The 14,100-nt window shown below is 33.3% G+C and overlaps 2 protein-coding genes across 3 annotated transcripts; both read right to left on the bottom strand.

Moving 5' to 3' along the window:
* Positions 1-48: 48 nt before the first annotated feature.
* LOC112513417 (oleosin-like) lies at positions 49-939 on the bottom strand. Its single transcript, XM_025119674.1, has one exon. It carries the CDS (start codon positions 929-931, stop codon positions 305-307), a length of 627 nt encoding a protein of 208 aa, XP_024975442.1. The 5' UTR covers positions 932-939; the 3' UTR covers positions 49-304.
* Positions 940-9,646: 8,707 nt separating this feature from the next.
* Positions 9,647-12,338, bottom strand: LOC112512730 (LOB domain-containing protein 25). 2 transcript variants are annotated; one of them, XM_025118843.1, is made up of 2 exons: positions 11,998-12,338; positions 9,647-10,609 (listed from the first exon to the last, which is right to left on the bottom strand). In XM_025118843.1, the coding sequence occupies exon 2, from the start codon at positions 10,596-10,598 to the stop codon at positions 10,143-10,145; it is 456 nt and encodes a 151-aa protein (XP_024974611.1). In that variant the 5' UTR covers positions 10,599-10,609; positions 11,998-12,338; the 3' UTR covers positions 9,647-10,142. The 2 variants fall into 2 exon arrangements, with proteins under 2 accessions (XP_024974611.1, XP_024974612.1); XM_025118844.1 differs by having other exon boundaries at positions 12,076-12,326.
* Positions 12,339-14,100: the final 1,762 nt, after the last annotated feature.

Here is a 14,100-nt window from a genome sequence, read left to right on the forward strand (position 1 = left end):
CTAGTCATTCATAATGAATACCATTAGCTTCACATATGAATACCGATATTGTTCAATGGAGTTGTTTATATAACCATGAATTCGTGATACTTACGATCTGCCAGTTTCCACGCCGGAGATCATCATCATACGGTGGCTCCGGCACCTTTATTCATCTCCGGCGACCAACTTTCATTACATTTCACGATATAAAAAACCAAATCTTCATAAACAAAACATACAAACAAAAACAAATTATTACAAACACCACAAAGCTTTTACACCTAACACATTATTCCAGATTCCCATCTTCAAATCCCATCTCTTAAGTCCGATCACCACCTTTCCCACCTTCTTTCCCGCCCCCGGCCACTCCCCCACCGGCACCGGCACCGGCCTGAACTTGAACTCCGGCACGACCCTCGCGATCACGATCGCGATCGGTTCCCATTTCATGAGCCTTATGCTGAATGTTCTGACCCGCTTCCTTCGTCTTCTGACCCGCATACATTCCCACATCCGAAATCCTTCCTTTCAGATAATCCACATTTTCCGGCACCGTTGCAGCCGTCTGCCGGAGCATGTTCACCATGTACGACAACGAGCTCAGCCCCGTTAACCCGAAAGTTCCTGACGTCAAAAACCCTGTCACCGCCAGCCCGATTGTGAGAATCGCCGGCACGATAACCGGGCTGAAAATGACGAAAAGTGGAGTTGCGACCGCGAGTCCAATTAAGGTTCCAACAAAGGTAAGGCCGGATAAACCAAGAAAGATGGCACCCACCGGAAGCATGGTGATGATGGCCAATATTTTGCTGCCGGAAGGGCCTTGTTGCTGTTTGTAATAGTAAGGGCCGACGAGTCTGTCGTCGGTCCGATCGTAGCGGCCGGGGCCGGGACCGGGACCGGCGCCGGCGGTGTGTTGAGTGTGACGGTCGTAAGTGGTAGCCATGGATTTGGATTGGAGTTGGAATGGTGGGAAGAGGTGGAAGGGGTTATAAAGAAGAGGTGGAGGTGTATGGTGATGACACGTGTATGATGACGTGGAGATACGAGGGTTTGCATGAAGTACATGTTTCATTTTCCTTTTTTAAGAATGTTTGGGAAGAGCCACATTTTCATTTTTTTTATAAATTAATTTTATGAATTAATCGTGTTAAAGTATTGACCCGAGTCGTTGACCTACGACGAGTCTATTTAAATGCTTATCAGATAAACATTTATCAGTAAAAATTGATATTCTGACTTACTTTATCGAGTAAGATTTAAATCTATTAAAACGACATCATAATATCATATGCAATAATTTACTCAGTAAAATGTTAATCGACATCCTTTGCTTCAATTCGACATATTATGAGCATGAAACATAACCCAGGAAAAAAAATTAGGGGTCATTTACCAAACGATTACCTGAGTAAGCGCTTATCAAGTCACATTACCTTAGCAGATGAATATAACAAGGACTAAGAATTTTATCCGGTAAAAGCGAGACAAGGAACAAGAATCTTACCCGGTAAATGAAGACGACAACTCTTACCACGATATGAGCTTATCAGGTAAATTATTGCATATGGTACCGGTAAACATTTATCAGATAAGTTTTTAATAAACGGTCAAGTTTAATTTCTTAAGCTTCATCACTTCGATTTTACATAAAAAAAGATGACTTTTTTTGGAAGGTCATGTAAATGTTTAATTGTTTAATAAATTCCCATTTATTTAAAGTCCTTTAAGGATGGGCCTATTTGGGCTAAAAGGCCCATTTATAATGTGTTTAGAAAGCAAACCACTTGGCCCATTAAAAGAAAAATCAAAGTGATTACTTTTTACTCCATAACATAATACATATGGGACCGTAGTGATGGCGAAACCGGCCCGATAAGGACCGGTTATAGGACCGAAGTCTAGGAACAGTTATGGATTTAGGGGTTTTGTGGGACCGGGATTGTTATGGCTCGACCCGGCCCGACCAAAATTTTCAAAAATGTAGTTTTTTATATTAAATACAGTCATTATTTTTCAAAAAATTAGTTGTTTACCACCGTTTTTTGTATTTTTTTTACCTTCTAAACACTGTATATAAGTGTGTTGGTTGAGGGGTTTACATACTAAGTTCTCGATTCGCAAGAAATGCAAAAAAACGTTCACAATTCTCGGTTTATCACTATATTTTGTACGACAATGTAATTTTAATTATAATAAAACACATTTTAAAAGTGTATTTGAGAGACCCAAATTACAAATTTTATAATGTATTAAAAATATATATCATAAAAAAAATATTAATTTTTAATGACCGGGACCGGTTGCGACCGGCGGCCCATAACCGTTTACAATAAAACTTGACCGGGCTCGCCTTTTTTGACCGGGACCGGTAAGGCCCGGCCCAGCCCGGGATCGATTTTTGGCCATCACTATATGGGAGTAGAGTCCCAATTAAATACAAACCATACGAGATTTACACTCAAAGTAGGAAACAATCGAGATATTCAAAGACTGAAGTATTTACGAAAGTTAACCAGGGTTCATTTATTATAATCTAACTATTTAGACTACGAAATATATTTTTGACAGCAAAAGACTAATGTACCCTCATGTATATAGTTGTTGCTTGCATCCCCTTAACAGTAGAGAGCGCTATTTCTCACCAGTGAGCGCTAAACAGAGTTCATCATCCACAAGACTGTCCCGCTTCAGTGTTATCTACGAGATTTGAGTTAACCCGTTCTTGTTCTCTCTTTTAGCCTGTGTTAATTTCCATAGTAAACAAGTGCTACAACTCAACAGGGACAGCTAGTTTTCCTTCCTGTGTGGTTGCAGTTAGATATTCATCAGATCAGATAGATGGTTGAGATTGATTTGTATAGTTTGTACTAAAAGCTTGCTTTTGTAGATGTTAGGAGTTTACAGATGTATACATGCATATAAACCTGCAAGACATGAATGACAAGTTATTCAGTTATTGTTGGAATTCAAAGCCCCACTTGTATGAAGAGGGAAAACAACCAGTTTTTTTTATACGTAAATTGTCTTGTTTATCATGCTTCATCTTTTCTCAAAACGTAGTAAAAATAACAGGCAAATAAAATATTTTTTTTGAAGTATATAATATTTATATACGACAAAAAGAACAAATAAGTTTACACACTCTTCTTACTTTTGGTGAAGTTTGAACCCTTGACCTTCAAAGAGACCAATAACTCACATACCGTTACGCCAAAGACTTTTTATCAAAAAAGTCCGTCAAAAGAAAAACCATGATGTCATCTATGAATGTAGACCAGATGAAGATATTTATGTCTTCAAATGCGGTGACTTCGGGTTACCCGCGAAGCGGGTGGTCGTCTTCGGATTAGTCGGCTCGTATAGAAGGTGGTCCTCCTGAGATTAGTCGGCTCGCATAGCAGGCTGAATATCAAGTTTAATAAAAATAAATAAATAATAAAATTATACAGAAAATGATGAAATTTTAAACATTTTAAACATTTCAATAAAAGTCTTGAGATTGAGATGGGCCAATGTGGGCCTTGACCTTTAGAAGGTGGGCCCAGATGTGATAGATGAGAGACTTGACCCATTATAAGATGAAGACTCTCTATATTTACACTTCACTACTTCTAACTTTATAAATAGTTCATTTTGACCCATGAAGTTTTAATCACTACAAAACAAATGACTTTCACTTACAAAAATCACCCTGAAAATTTTCCTCAGGTGATTACCTACAGATCATCCATAAAATACCAATGGTTCGGTAGTAATACCTGTGTAATCTATCATTAATTTGAATTACCCACTAACTATTGTAACGGTTTAATGACCAATTGCCATTTAGGAACGAATTTCCCATGGAAAAGTCCGTAGGTAAAATTCTTTCCATTTAGTAGTGTATATTTACTTGAAACAGTTCTTTGAAGTTTTCAAACATTGAATACACAAAAAAATATTTGTATGAGGGTATAGTTTAATCTGATATATAACATGGATATCCAACCCGCTATGTGAGTCGACTAATCCTATGGGTGACCATCCGCTTCGCGGGTAGTCTGGAGTAACCGCATTTAAACCTTCGTGGCCACAAGGGGATTTTTATTCCTCTTTGGTTTTGATCTGGGACCTCCAGACACTTTTGACCTTTTGAATCTGAACTCAAACCAATCGGACACCACACTTGCGGTTAACATTCACAAGTTATATGATCAGGGTAAAATGAAATACAGATTTATATATTATATTAACTAACATATAAAATTGTATATAGTTTTATATTATCTTTATATGTATCTACTTATAATTATATCATATGTATGAATATCTGTATAATTTTAGTACGTTATAATAACCGGAGCGTATGTTCCAAATTTCAAATGTGGGAAAAAATACGTATTTACTCGTCCATCATAATGAAGTAATTTATTTACTATTACAGGTTTTGATTAGGGATAAAATATTATATAACATTGACACCAAATTCTTTAATTTTATATTAATATAATAGTAGAGACCATTGATCAATTGCAAACTAGTTAATATAGTAGTACAAACCACTTTTAATTGTTCATTTAACCAGATGAATATCATAATAAATTCAGATCCAATTTTGAGAATTGACAGATAAATAACTTATAATTTCCTAAGTCTTGTCAAAAAGAAAAGGTTAATAAACTAGTTTTCTAAACTATATATATATATATATATTTGGGATCATGTGAGAACAAATGTTTTTTGTGAGACCCGTAAGACTAATTCTCAACCCTTGGATTAGATCTACAATCTAAACATTTATAATCACAAAATTGTCATGAGACTTCTCAATAATCACAAAATTGTCACCGTGCAACTTTAGACCATTAGATCATTAGCTTATAAAGTTGATCAATGAACATAAATTGGTCTTTTATATATATATATATATATATATATATATATACACTACCTTATAAACCAGATTTATCAAAAGTTTAAAAAAAAAATTAATGCACAAAGTCTTAAAAACAACTCATAATGCATTAAGTACTACTACTTTATGCATTTAGTTTTAAAATATTTTAATCTACAATTAAAATAACATATAGTACAAGTTACAAATGCACATTATTACTTAATATTTTCATGTTCCCAATATACTTTTAACACATTTCACTCATTTCTTCATCCTCTCATACCGTTATGTCTTCTCCCCATCCCCAATGTGAGATTCAAACTAATATTCATCATGAGATATTAAAAGTTTTTTCATTCATCTCCTATTCAATTGCTCTAAAACTCTCGGTCTCGCTCTCGATCTCTTGATTCTTTGCTCTTGGTGTAAATCGAACACATTTGTGGAGTCGTTTAAATATGTTAGATTTTAAATATATTGGATTTTAAACTGTCATACAATTTTTTTTCATCGATAGACTGTAATTGGAACCATAACTCTTATTTATTCAAATTGTATTAATATGTAAAGACCAAATTTAACTTATATTATCGTTAAATCTTCTCTAATAAAACAAATGAAACTTCAAAATCGTTAAAATTCACGGCTCCCGCCGCATTGTACGGGTACACAACTAGTGTGTGTGTGTGTGTATATATTGTATGGTTAGGTTCACGTGAGAACAGTCCATTTTGGTGAAACCACTTTTTTATACTTAAAACTTCATAGCAAAACATTGTGAAGGTAAAAAAAAGTCGAACTTTCACAACAAAAACACTGTGAAGGTTACTTTCACCGCGTTTTGCTGTGAATTTCAAGTGTAAAAAAATGGTCTCACGGGTCTCACGAAAACATGTTGGTCTTACGTGATCCCAATTCTCTTTCTCCAAACACACACACACAAAATATATATATATATATATATATATATATATATTTATTTATATAGACTTGGGATCATGTGAGACCAATGGTTTTTTATGAGACCCGTAAGACCAATTCTCAACCATTGGATTAGATCTACAATCGTCAGATCTGAATATTCATAAACGCCACGAGACTTCTCAATAATTACAAAATTGTCACCGTGCAACTTTAGACCATTAGATCATTAGCTTATAAAGTTGATCAATGAATATAAATTGGTCTCACGGGTCTCACGAAAAATCTTTGGTCTCACGTGAACTCAACCTTATATATATATATATATATATACATACTAATATTGCAACCCCACTATTATTAATTATCATAGAAAATTAAAAATAAATATGAAATTAAAATAGAAAAGAATTACTGTGGATTCACGAGGGATGATTGTTAGAAGATCCTACAAGATCAGTTAATAATAGTCTTCTTCTGTGTAAATACAGTGTTGATTGCCTCCTTTTCTTTTATTTATTTTAAATATGAAATTACTTTTTTATTAATATTTTAATTGATTAAATTATTTTAATTCAAAAAAAACAACGAGGTCAATTTTGGCAATCATAAATTAAGTTTAACGAAATTTTCATGAGCTTTTATCACTCTTTTTCAGTTATATCTCTAATTAATATAAATTATTATTTTTAATATTAAATATTAATTAAAATTAATAAATTAATTATTTAAAATTGTTATTATTCAATATATTTAGTTGTCAGCAAAAATATAACAATTTTAAAAATGTTCTTATAAGTCACACAGAGATTAAAATTATACTTTCTTTATGTTTTATAAATGGCCACTTGCATGAAAAAGTAATGTACTTTAACTTGATTCCTATTGTGGATAACGTATTTCCAAAACTTTCATTTTGGTATCTATTATGTAAAATTTTAAATATTTAAGTACTTAGGTAACCGGTTGAAAACTAATTTTAGATTTAAAAAAGACTAGTTTTATAAGATTGAAAAAGATCCATGTCACTAACCACGTCAGCAAATAATACCGAGTTGGATACCACATCACTCGCCAGTCGCCATATCAACATGATAACCGGTTAATACTTCAACCGTTATCCGGATACTTAAATATTTAAAACTTTACATCTTAGGTATCAAAATGGAAGTTTTGAAAGTAAGTTACCAAAATAGAATCAAATTATCATAATATAATTTAAATAAACATAAAGTTCAAGGAAAATAACCAGTACAAAACGGAGGAAGCTGAACTGTTTTCTAAGACTAGTGCATATTTGGAAGCTAAAATACTGTATGAACCCTGTTATTATAAAGACTATTATATGTATAGTTATGATTAGGATTTATAAATTCTCGATTAAATCAACAGTTGTTCTATCTGTAGTTCTGATTTTTTTCATAAAAGACTTAAATCAGTCATGAAAATAACTGTTCAAGAAAAGGACAAAAGGACCCCCAAGAGGTCTTTTGCCCCCCATTCTTAAAGAGAAAACAGAGAAATAGGTGCCACAATAATTAGGTTTGAATTTTTTGTCGGACAGACATAAAATTATACATTGTACTTGTTTTTTATCGATCATTTCAACACTAAAAATATTATATATGTTTGACTATACACCTGCCTACATAATTAAGACTTTCTCAAAATAGCTAAAGAATTATTTAGTAAAATACAAGTAGGCCTTAAGTAGATACTGATATATCTAGCGAAATGTAGCAGGAACAGCCTTTCCACAGTCGCATTAAAGAGAATTTTTTTTCTTGAAACCCTTTACTCCTTCACCAGCTGCAAGTGCTCATTTCTATTCAGTTGTTTACATACTATATTCAGCTATTGAACCTGGTTTCTCGTTGCATATGGTAATAGAGAGTTAGACAGCTTAGAGAGCTCCTCAAAGGGCTAGTTCTCACTATGTTTTGGGGACCCCCAAGACTGTCTTTTCTTGTGTTTCCGAGTCTATATAGGTCCAATCTCATCTGCTAGTGCTTCTTCGTTGATTGGTCGGGACACATCATCGATTTCTTTTAGTTCTTTCTGGGTTTGCAAGTGACTTACTTCTTTTGGCCGTTCTTGTTGTCTTAAGTCGTCCTTTTTTCTTTAGAAGCTGTTAATTGATTTCGTGCTTGCCCTAAGGCTAAGGAGAGAACTGTCTGTCCTACTAGTCAGATAAAAGCATACCCACCTACCAGCCTACCTTGTTCATATCAGAAGTCAATATCTTGAACTGAGAAATGGAATATTGTAGCTATGTAGAAATTCCATACCCTAATTAAAGTTCCCAAAATTATTAATTTCTCAATTAAAAAAAGGGCAAATTGCATGAAAAAAGTAACGTTTTTTAACTTTATTCTTATTTTGAATAACGTACTTTCAAAACTTTCATAACATTTAAGTACCAGGTAAACAGTTGAAGCATTAGGTTACCATGCTGATGTGATGAGTGATGTGGTATCCGGTTAATGTTTCAGCAAATAATACTGATTTGAATATCACATCACTCGTCATATCAGCATGGTAACTCGAGTACTTAAATGTTTAAGACTTTACATCTTAAGGTACCAAAATAGAAGTTTTGAATCAAGTTAAACTACGTTACTTTTTTATACAATTTGTCATTAAAAAAAAAACACAACCATAATTAATCAATTAATCCAGGGGCGGTGTGGGTCCCCCGTTGCTCAACTGAATTTCATCAAAATTCTTAGGTATGAAAGGTGTATATATTAAACTTTGAAGGGTACTTCTGAATATTAGAAAATAAAATAAACATCGACCAAAACCCCGAAAAAAATAGCTCGAAATCAATCAAAAAGCATTTTAAAAAACCCTTTTGAAACAGTGGAATTCAGGTAAAAAGATATTGGACGATCTTACGAATCTTTAATCCATCTTAAAGGTGCACCTGTTTAGCAAAAATTCTGGATCTGACTTAATTCAGTTCAGCTACTCCCTTATCAGAGACAATTATGCATATGTTTAATTAATTTAGTAGTGATTAATGATTAAGGTGTTATTAATTAATTAAAAAGCTGCAAATCCATTCTAAATTATAATTAAGTGATGCTTAATCATATATATTCTATCATATCTTTTCTGTCTTTAATTTTTTTAATGTTCTTTCTACTGCAAATGGAATCAATCCTTAACCCTAAAGAGTAAGCACCCTTTTGTGTGTTGATTTATAACTGGGGAAAACTTACTTCAATTAAACATTAGCTTATCAGATCTTAATCTGTCTACCCAATACTTACCCGGTAATTAGTGCTTACTGGCAAATTTAAACACCGTCATTTACTTACCGGGTAAGATTTTAGTCCACCAAAACGGTATCGTATGCAACAATTTACCCGGTAAGCGCTAACGTGGTAAGAGTCGCCCTCACTTACCGGGTAAGACTTTTGGTCTTTGTCTCGCTCTTACCGAGTAAGATTCTTGGTTCTTACCATATTCATCCAGTAAGGTAATGTGACTTGGTGTTCACTTACCCGAGTAAGCGTTTGATAAACGGGCACTTAGAAAATTTAATTCGTGCATGAATAAATTTGTCTGTATAGATTAAGAAGGGTTTTTTTTTTAAAGTCTTTACATTTATGAAAGAAACGTGTTTTTTGAATTAGGAGGGACGACATGTTTCAAAAAGAACTTGGTTTTCCGCATAAAGCTTTATCCTAAGAGCTTATTGAATAAGTCATTTTCTATATCATTAAGCATTGTACAGTCATGTATATATGATAGAATAAGTTGGGAGTTTTATTAAACTTATTAAGCTGCTAACAAATAGACCCTAAAACGAAAACGAATGCAGTAGAAGGGTATCAAAGGGTCTGATCATGATACAACATAAGATAACATTAATTAACACATATCTTAAAAAACATGATCATATATTCACATACAATATCACCTACCATCATCTTGTCTTTATCTTCTTACTACAACAAAATCAGGTTTACAGGACGCTAAAACACTTTAATCAGATACATAATAGACCACTTTTTTATAACCCAAGTTTATAACACCAAACAGATATCCGTCATATCTAAAAGCGTTGCAATAAGTTTACATGACATTTTTTAGTGTCTTAATAGATTTTTAAGACAACTTTGAACTGAAACGTCCTATTAATTAAGCTTACAAGACATTATTTCAAAAAAGTTGTTATAAAAATTAATGTCCTATAAGAAATTTCTAAAAAAATGTCTTAAAAACTATTTAAGACGTCCAAAAATGTCTTATAAATTTATTGCAATGCTTTTACGTAGGTCGTTCAATTGTTTGGTTCTATAAAATTACGTCATATATAGCAGTTTATTAAGACGTTTCTTTCAATTCCTTAATTAGGGTTATAATTCCATGAATAATTACCATAATGAGGAGGCAACACATGAGGGTTTTGTAGAGAACTTCCTGAACTTGATGATGGAGTCATTAATGTATTTTGGTTACTTGAAAACCGAATAAGATCCGCGTTTGTTGCATCGAGTTCCTTTTGTAGTCGAAGAACTTGTCTTTGGAGTACGGAAATCGCACCAACACAACCATAAACGGGGTCTTTTAGACGTGCCTCGGCCTCATACGCTAGAGAGTTGACGGCATCTTCTCTTTGGTGAGGTGCAATCTCGTTAAGGAGTTTGCTGACGTTGCTTGCCCCGAAGATTTTGTGCACGTTGGCGAATTTCGTCGGGTCTTCAGGCGGAAAATAGGGTGAAAATACACATCCTTGGATGCATTTTCTTCTTAAGAACTTGCAGGCAGCACAGGGAGCACTTGGATGGCTAGAAGAAGCCATATGTTTATGTTCTGTAACAATGATTAAAAACCATATTTTGAGAAATGAAGTCATGGGTGTGAATTAAGTTGCAATTCTCACTTCTAAGGGACAAACGGGAGCGAAAACGTGTCCCATTTGTCCACATTCATCCTGAATTGTGAATTTCTTACAATATTCATGATGAATCATACATCCATTCATAATGAATATCCTATGAATGTCGGTTAGCAACACGTGGAGGTTAAGTTCCCAACTGAACATGTGCCTATATATATACCATATGAACAACCAATTTCCATAATTAGCATGCAGATTATATATCATGATCATCATGGCAAACCCATATACACCCATCTCATAATAGGTCATCATCTTTGACCTTAGAACTTCAAACCCCATCAGTTTTCGAATTCACATGTGAATTTGACTTTGATTTCTTAGACTTTTAGCTCCAAATTGTACCAATTTTCTCTCTCTATCTCAATTAGATGTAATTAAGTACAAAGCTCTCAATCCCATTAAAGATCAAGATCAACAAATTCCATAGTGAAAAAGTATATCCTTTCACATTGAGATCATAAGTCAAAACCGCAATAGGGTTTCGGGATTAATTATTAAGGGGTAAATTCATGCCAAGTTAAGACATCAATCTTGAATTTAAACCCAAATGATATAGCAACAGATGTGGTATTGCTTGAATCCTCAACCACTTTCAAGAAATCATGGTATATATGATGCTGGAAGATGAGACTACAGACATCACTAGCTAGTACTGTCTGTCATCTACATTATTTTCTTTATGATTTTACTGCTGCTTTCTTTTGTGATTATTCTGTACGTATTTGGAATCCTCCCAAAACTGGTCCGTTTTATTCTCAAGAAAAGCTGCAACAAACAGTTTTTCCTTACAAGAATATATATATATATATATATACACACACACACACACACACACATACAAAGATCTTTCAGTACAGACCCATTTGTCCCCCACCCTCTCCTTTTAGGATTCGAAGACAGATGAAAAAACACTGCCATTGATGATGGTTTTAGATCGATCGATCAAAGTCAACATGAAAAGAAAGAAAGAAAGATAGAATCTTTGTATATAGTTATAAGCCTACTATATAGATCTACACACACACACACACACACACATATATATATATATATATATAATTCAAGAACTTAACCCATTGAAGCAGAAACCAAGAAAACAGTAGAGCTTTTGTTTCAAATTATGAATCTTTGCATGTTATATATATATATATATATATATATATATATATATAGTGATGTATCATTTAGGGTTTTGTTGGGTGACTTTCTTGAAGTATAAATAAAGATTAGCCAGAAAGAAAAACAAAAGGGTTTCTTGTGAAAATGAAAGAACATAAAGATGAATGGATGATTGTACCTTTTGTTGCCCTAGTTAGGTAGGTAGCTACCTTGAATAGTATAGTGCAAGATCTCAGTAGGTAGAGAGCTTGATTACCTGCTGGAAGTGCATATACAGATATATATGTATGTATGTATGTATGTATATATTGTTTGAACTCCCAAAGGGTGGCTATAATAGGTTTGTTGCAGCCATTGATGAACAAGATGACAAGTTTCTTTGGGTAATGATCAGGAGGAAAGTAATCCCTAGATGAAGATGTCAGGACTCAGGAGGATCAACAAGAAGCCAGAAGCACAATTATATATGCAGCAGAAAGAGAGAATTAGGTAAAGCTTTCCAAAAGGAAGGAGAGAGAGATGATGATGATGATGTGAATGGGGAAGGAATTTGGGAGCAAATGAAATTGTATCTTTTTGTTAATAAATATTTAATTATTGGTTACAATATTTAAAGATAAAAAGGTTCTACACCCTTTGCCTAACTAGTAGAGATAGGCCAAATGTTTCGGTCCCGGTCCGGCCCGGCCCGAAATTGATTGGGATCGGTTTCGGATAAGGACTAGTTATGGTTTTCATTCAAAAATAAGGTCCGGTCCGGTCCAGGACTAGTTAGTATTTTCGATGGGATCGGGACCGGTCTGAATTGTTATTGTTTCAAGTTTCAACCCAAGACCGATTTCGGCCCAGCTCAGGATCAGTTTTCGGCCATGTCTATTGATTGGCGTTACTTTTTACAGGGTACATAGTTGAACAAAATCACATAATAATTCATAATAAAGTTTTTAAACCGGTTATAACTTTTAGAAGTCGTTCGATAATATTTTTAATTTACTGTTGTATGTTTTAGTAAAGGTGTCAAACAATTAGAAAATACGTGTAGATGTTTAAATCAAGATTTATAAATAGTTTTAGCATTTGTGAATTGTAGATTTGAATGAATAGAAATTAAAATATTTTATGATTATGCATTAAATTTGTAAATTATAAATACAATGACGAATAACTAATTAACTCCTACGATATAAATACCATGTATCCATTCTCATGTTCATACGAGAACTATAGATATATGGGGGAACGTTCAAATGAAAAACGTGCATTTCTAAGAAACCGTGTAAACTAATTTCGACCAATAGGAAAATTCCATTTTGTTCTAATTAAATTTAATCAATAAGGATATTTCGGTCATTTACAATATTTTCAATTAAATATGGAAATTATTAATAAATCTTAATTAAGGAAACGTAATTAAGGAAACGTAATAAAGGAAATTTTATAAATGGTAACATTTAAATATTTAATTATATTATAATTTTAAAAATTTGAACTAAATATATTATGATGCGATTGAATATGCTAGTGAATCTAGAAGATTGTAAGGCATAATGTAATGAATTCATCAAATCATGATTGAAAAAAGAAATTAATACAAATGAAACAGGTTTCATGAAAGTGAAACAGGTTCATGTCATAATTGAAAAATGAGTAGTGAAACATTTTCATGGTGAACCCGTTTCATTGATGGTGTAGTCGATCCATTTAGTAGGTGAAGTGAAAAATGAAACGGGTGCATAATGTATTTGGTTCGTCATGAAATAATTGCATGATGAAACGGGTACATGATGAATCTGTTACAGAATCTTGAAGATTGTAATATGCTCCAGAATCTTGAAGATTGTAAGGTTTAAATGAATGAATTCATCAAATCACGGGTGAAATAAGAAAATTAATGTACATGAAATAGGTTTCATGAAGGTGAAACTGGTTCATGGCGTAATTGAACCAAGAGTAGTGAAACGGGTGCATAATGTATTTTGTTCGTCATGAAATAATTGCATGATGAAACGGATACATGATGAATATGATTCATAATCTTGAAGATTGTAATCTGCTACAGAATCTTTAAGATTGTAAGGATTAAAGGAATGAATTTATCAAATCAGGAGCGAAATAAACTAATCTATGTACATGAAACAAGTTTCATGAAGGTGAAACTAGTTCATGGCGTAATTGAACAATGAGTAGTGAACTGGTTTGATGGTGAACCCCGTTTCAGTGATGGTGTAGTTGATCAATTTAGTAGGTGAAATGCAAAATGAAACGGGTGCATAATGTATGC

The sequence above is a fragment of the Cynara cardunculus genome (genome assembly GCF_001531365.2).
Source record: "Cynara cardunculus var. scolymus isolate 2C chromosome LG 5, CcrdV1, whole genome shotgun sequence".
NCBI classification, from domain to species: Eukaryota; Viridiplantae; Streptophyta; class Magnoliopsida; order Asterales; family Asteraceae; genus Cynara; species Cynara cardunculus.

Bases quoted from the DNA above. Each gene is read 5' to 3' on its own strand.
- LOC112513417 (XM_025119674.1), bottom strand. From the start codon at position 931: ATGGCTACCACTTACGACCGTCACACTCAACACACCGCCGGCGCCGGT.
- LOC112512730 (XM_025118843.1), bottom strand. From the start codon at position 10,598: ATGGCTTCTTCTAGCCATCCAAGTGCTCCCTGTGCTGCCTGCAAGTTC.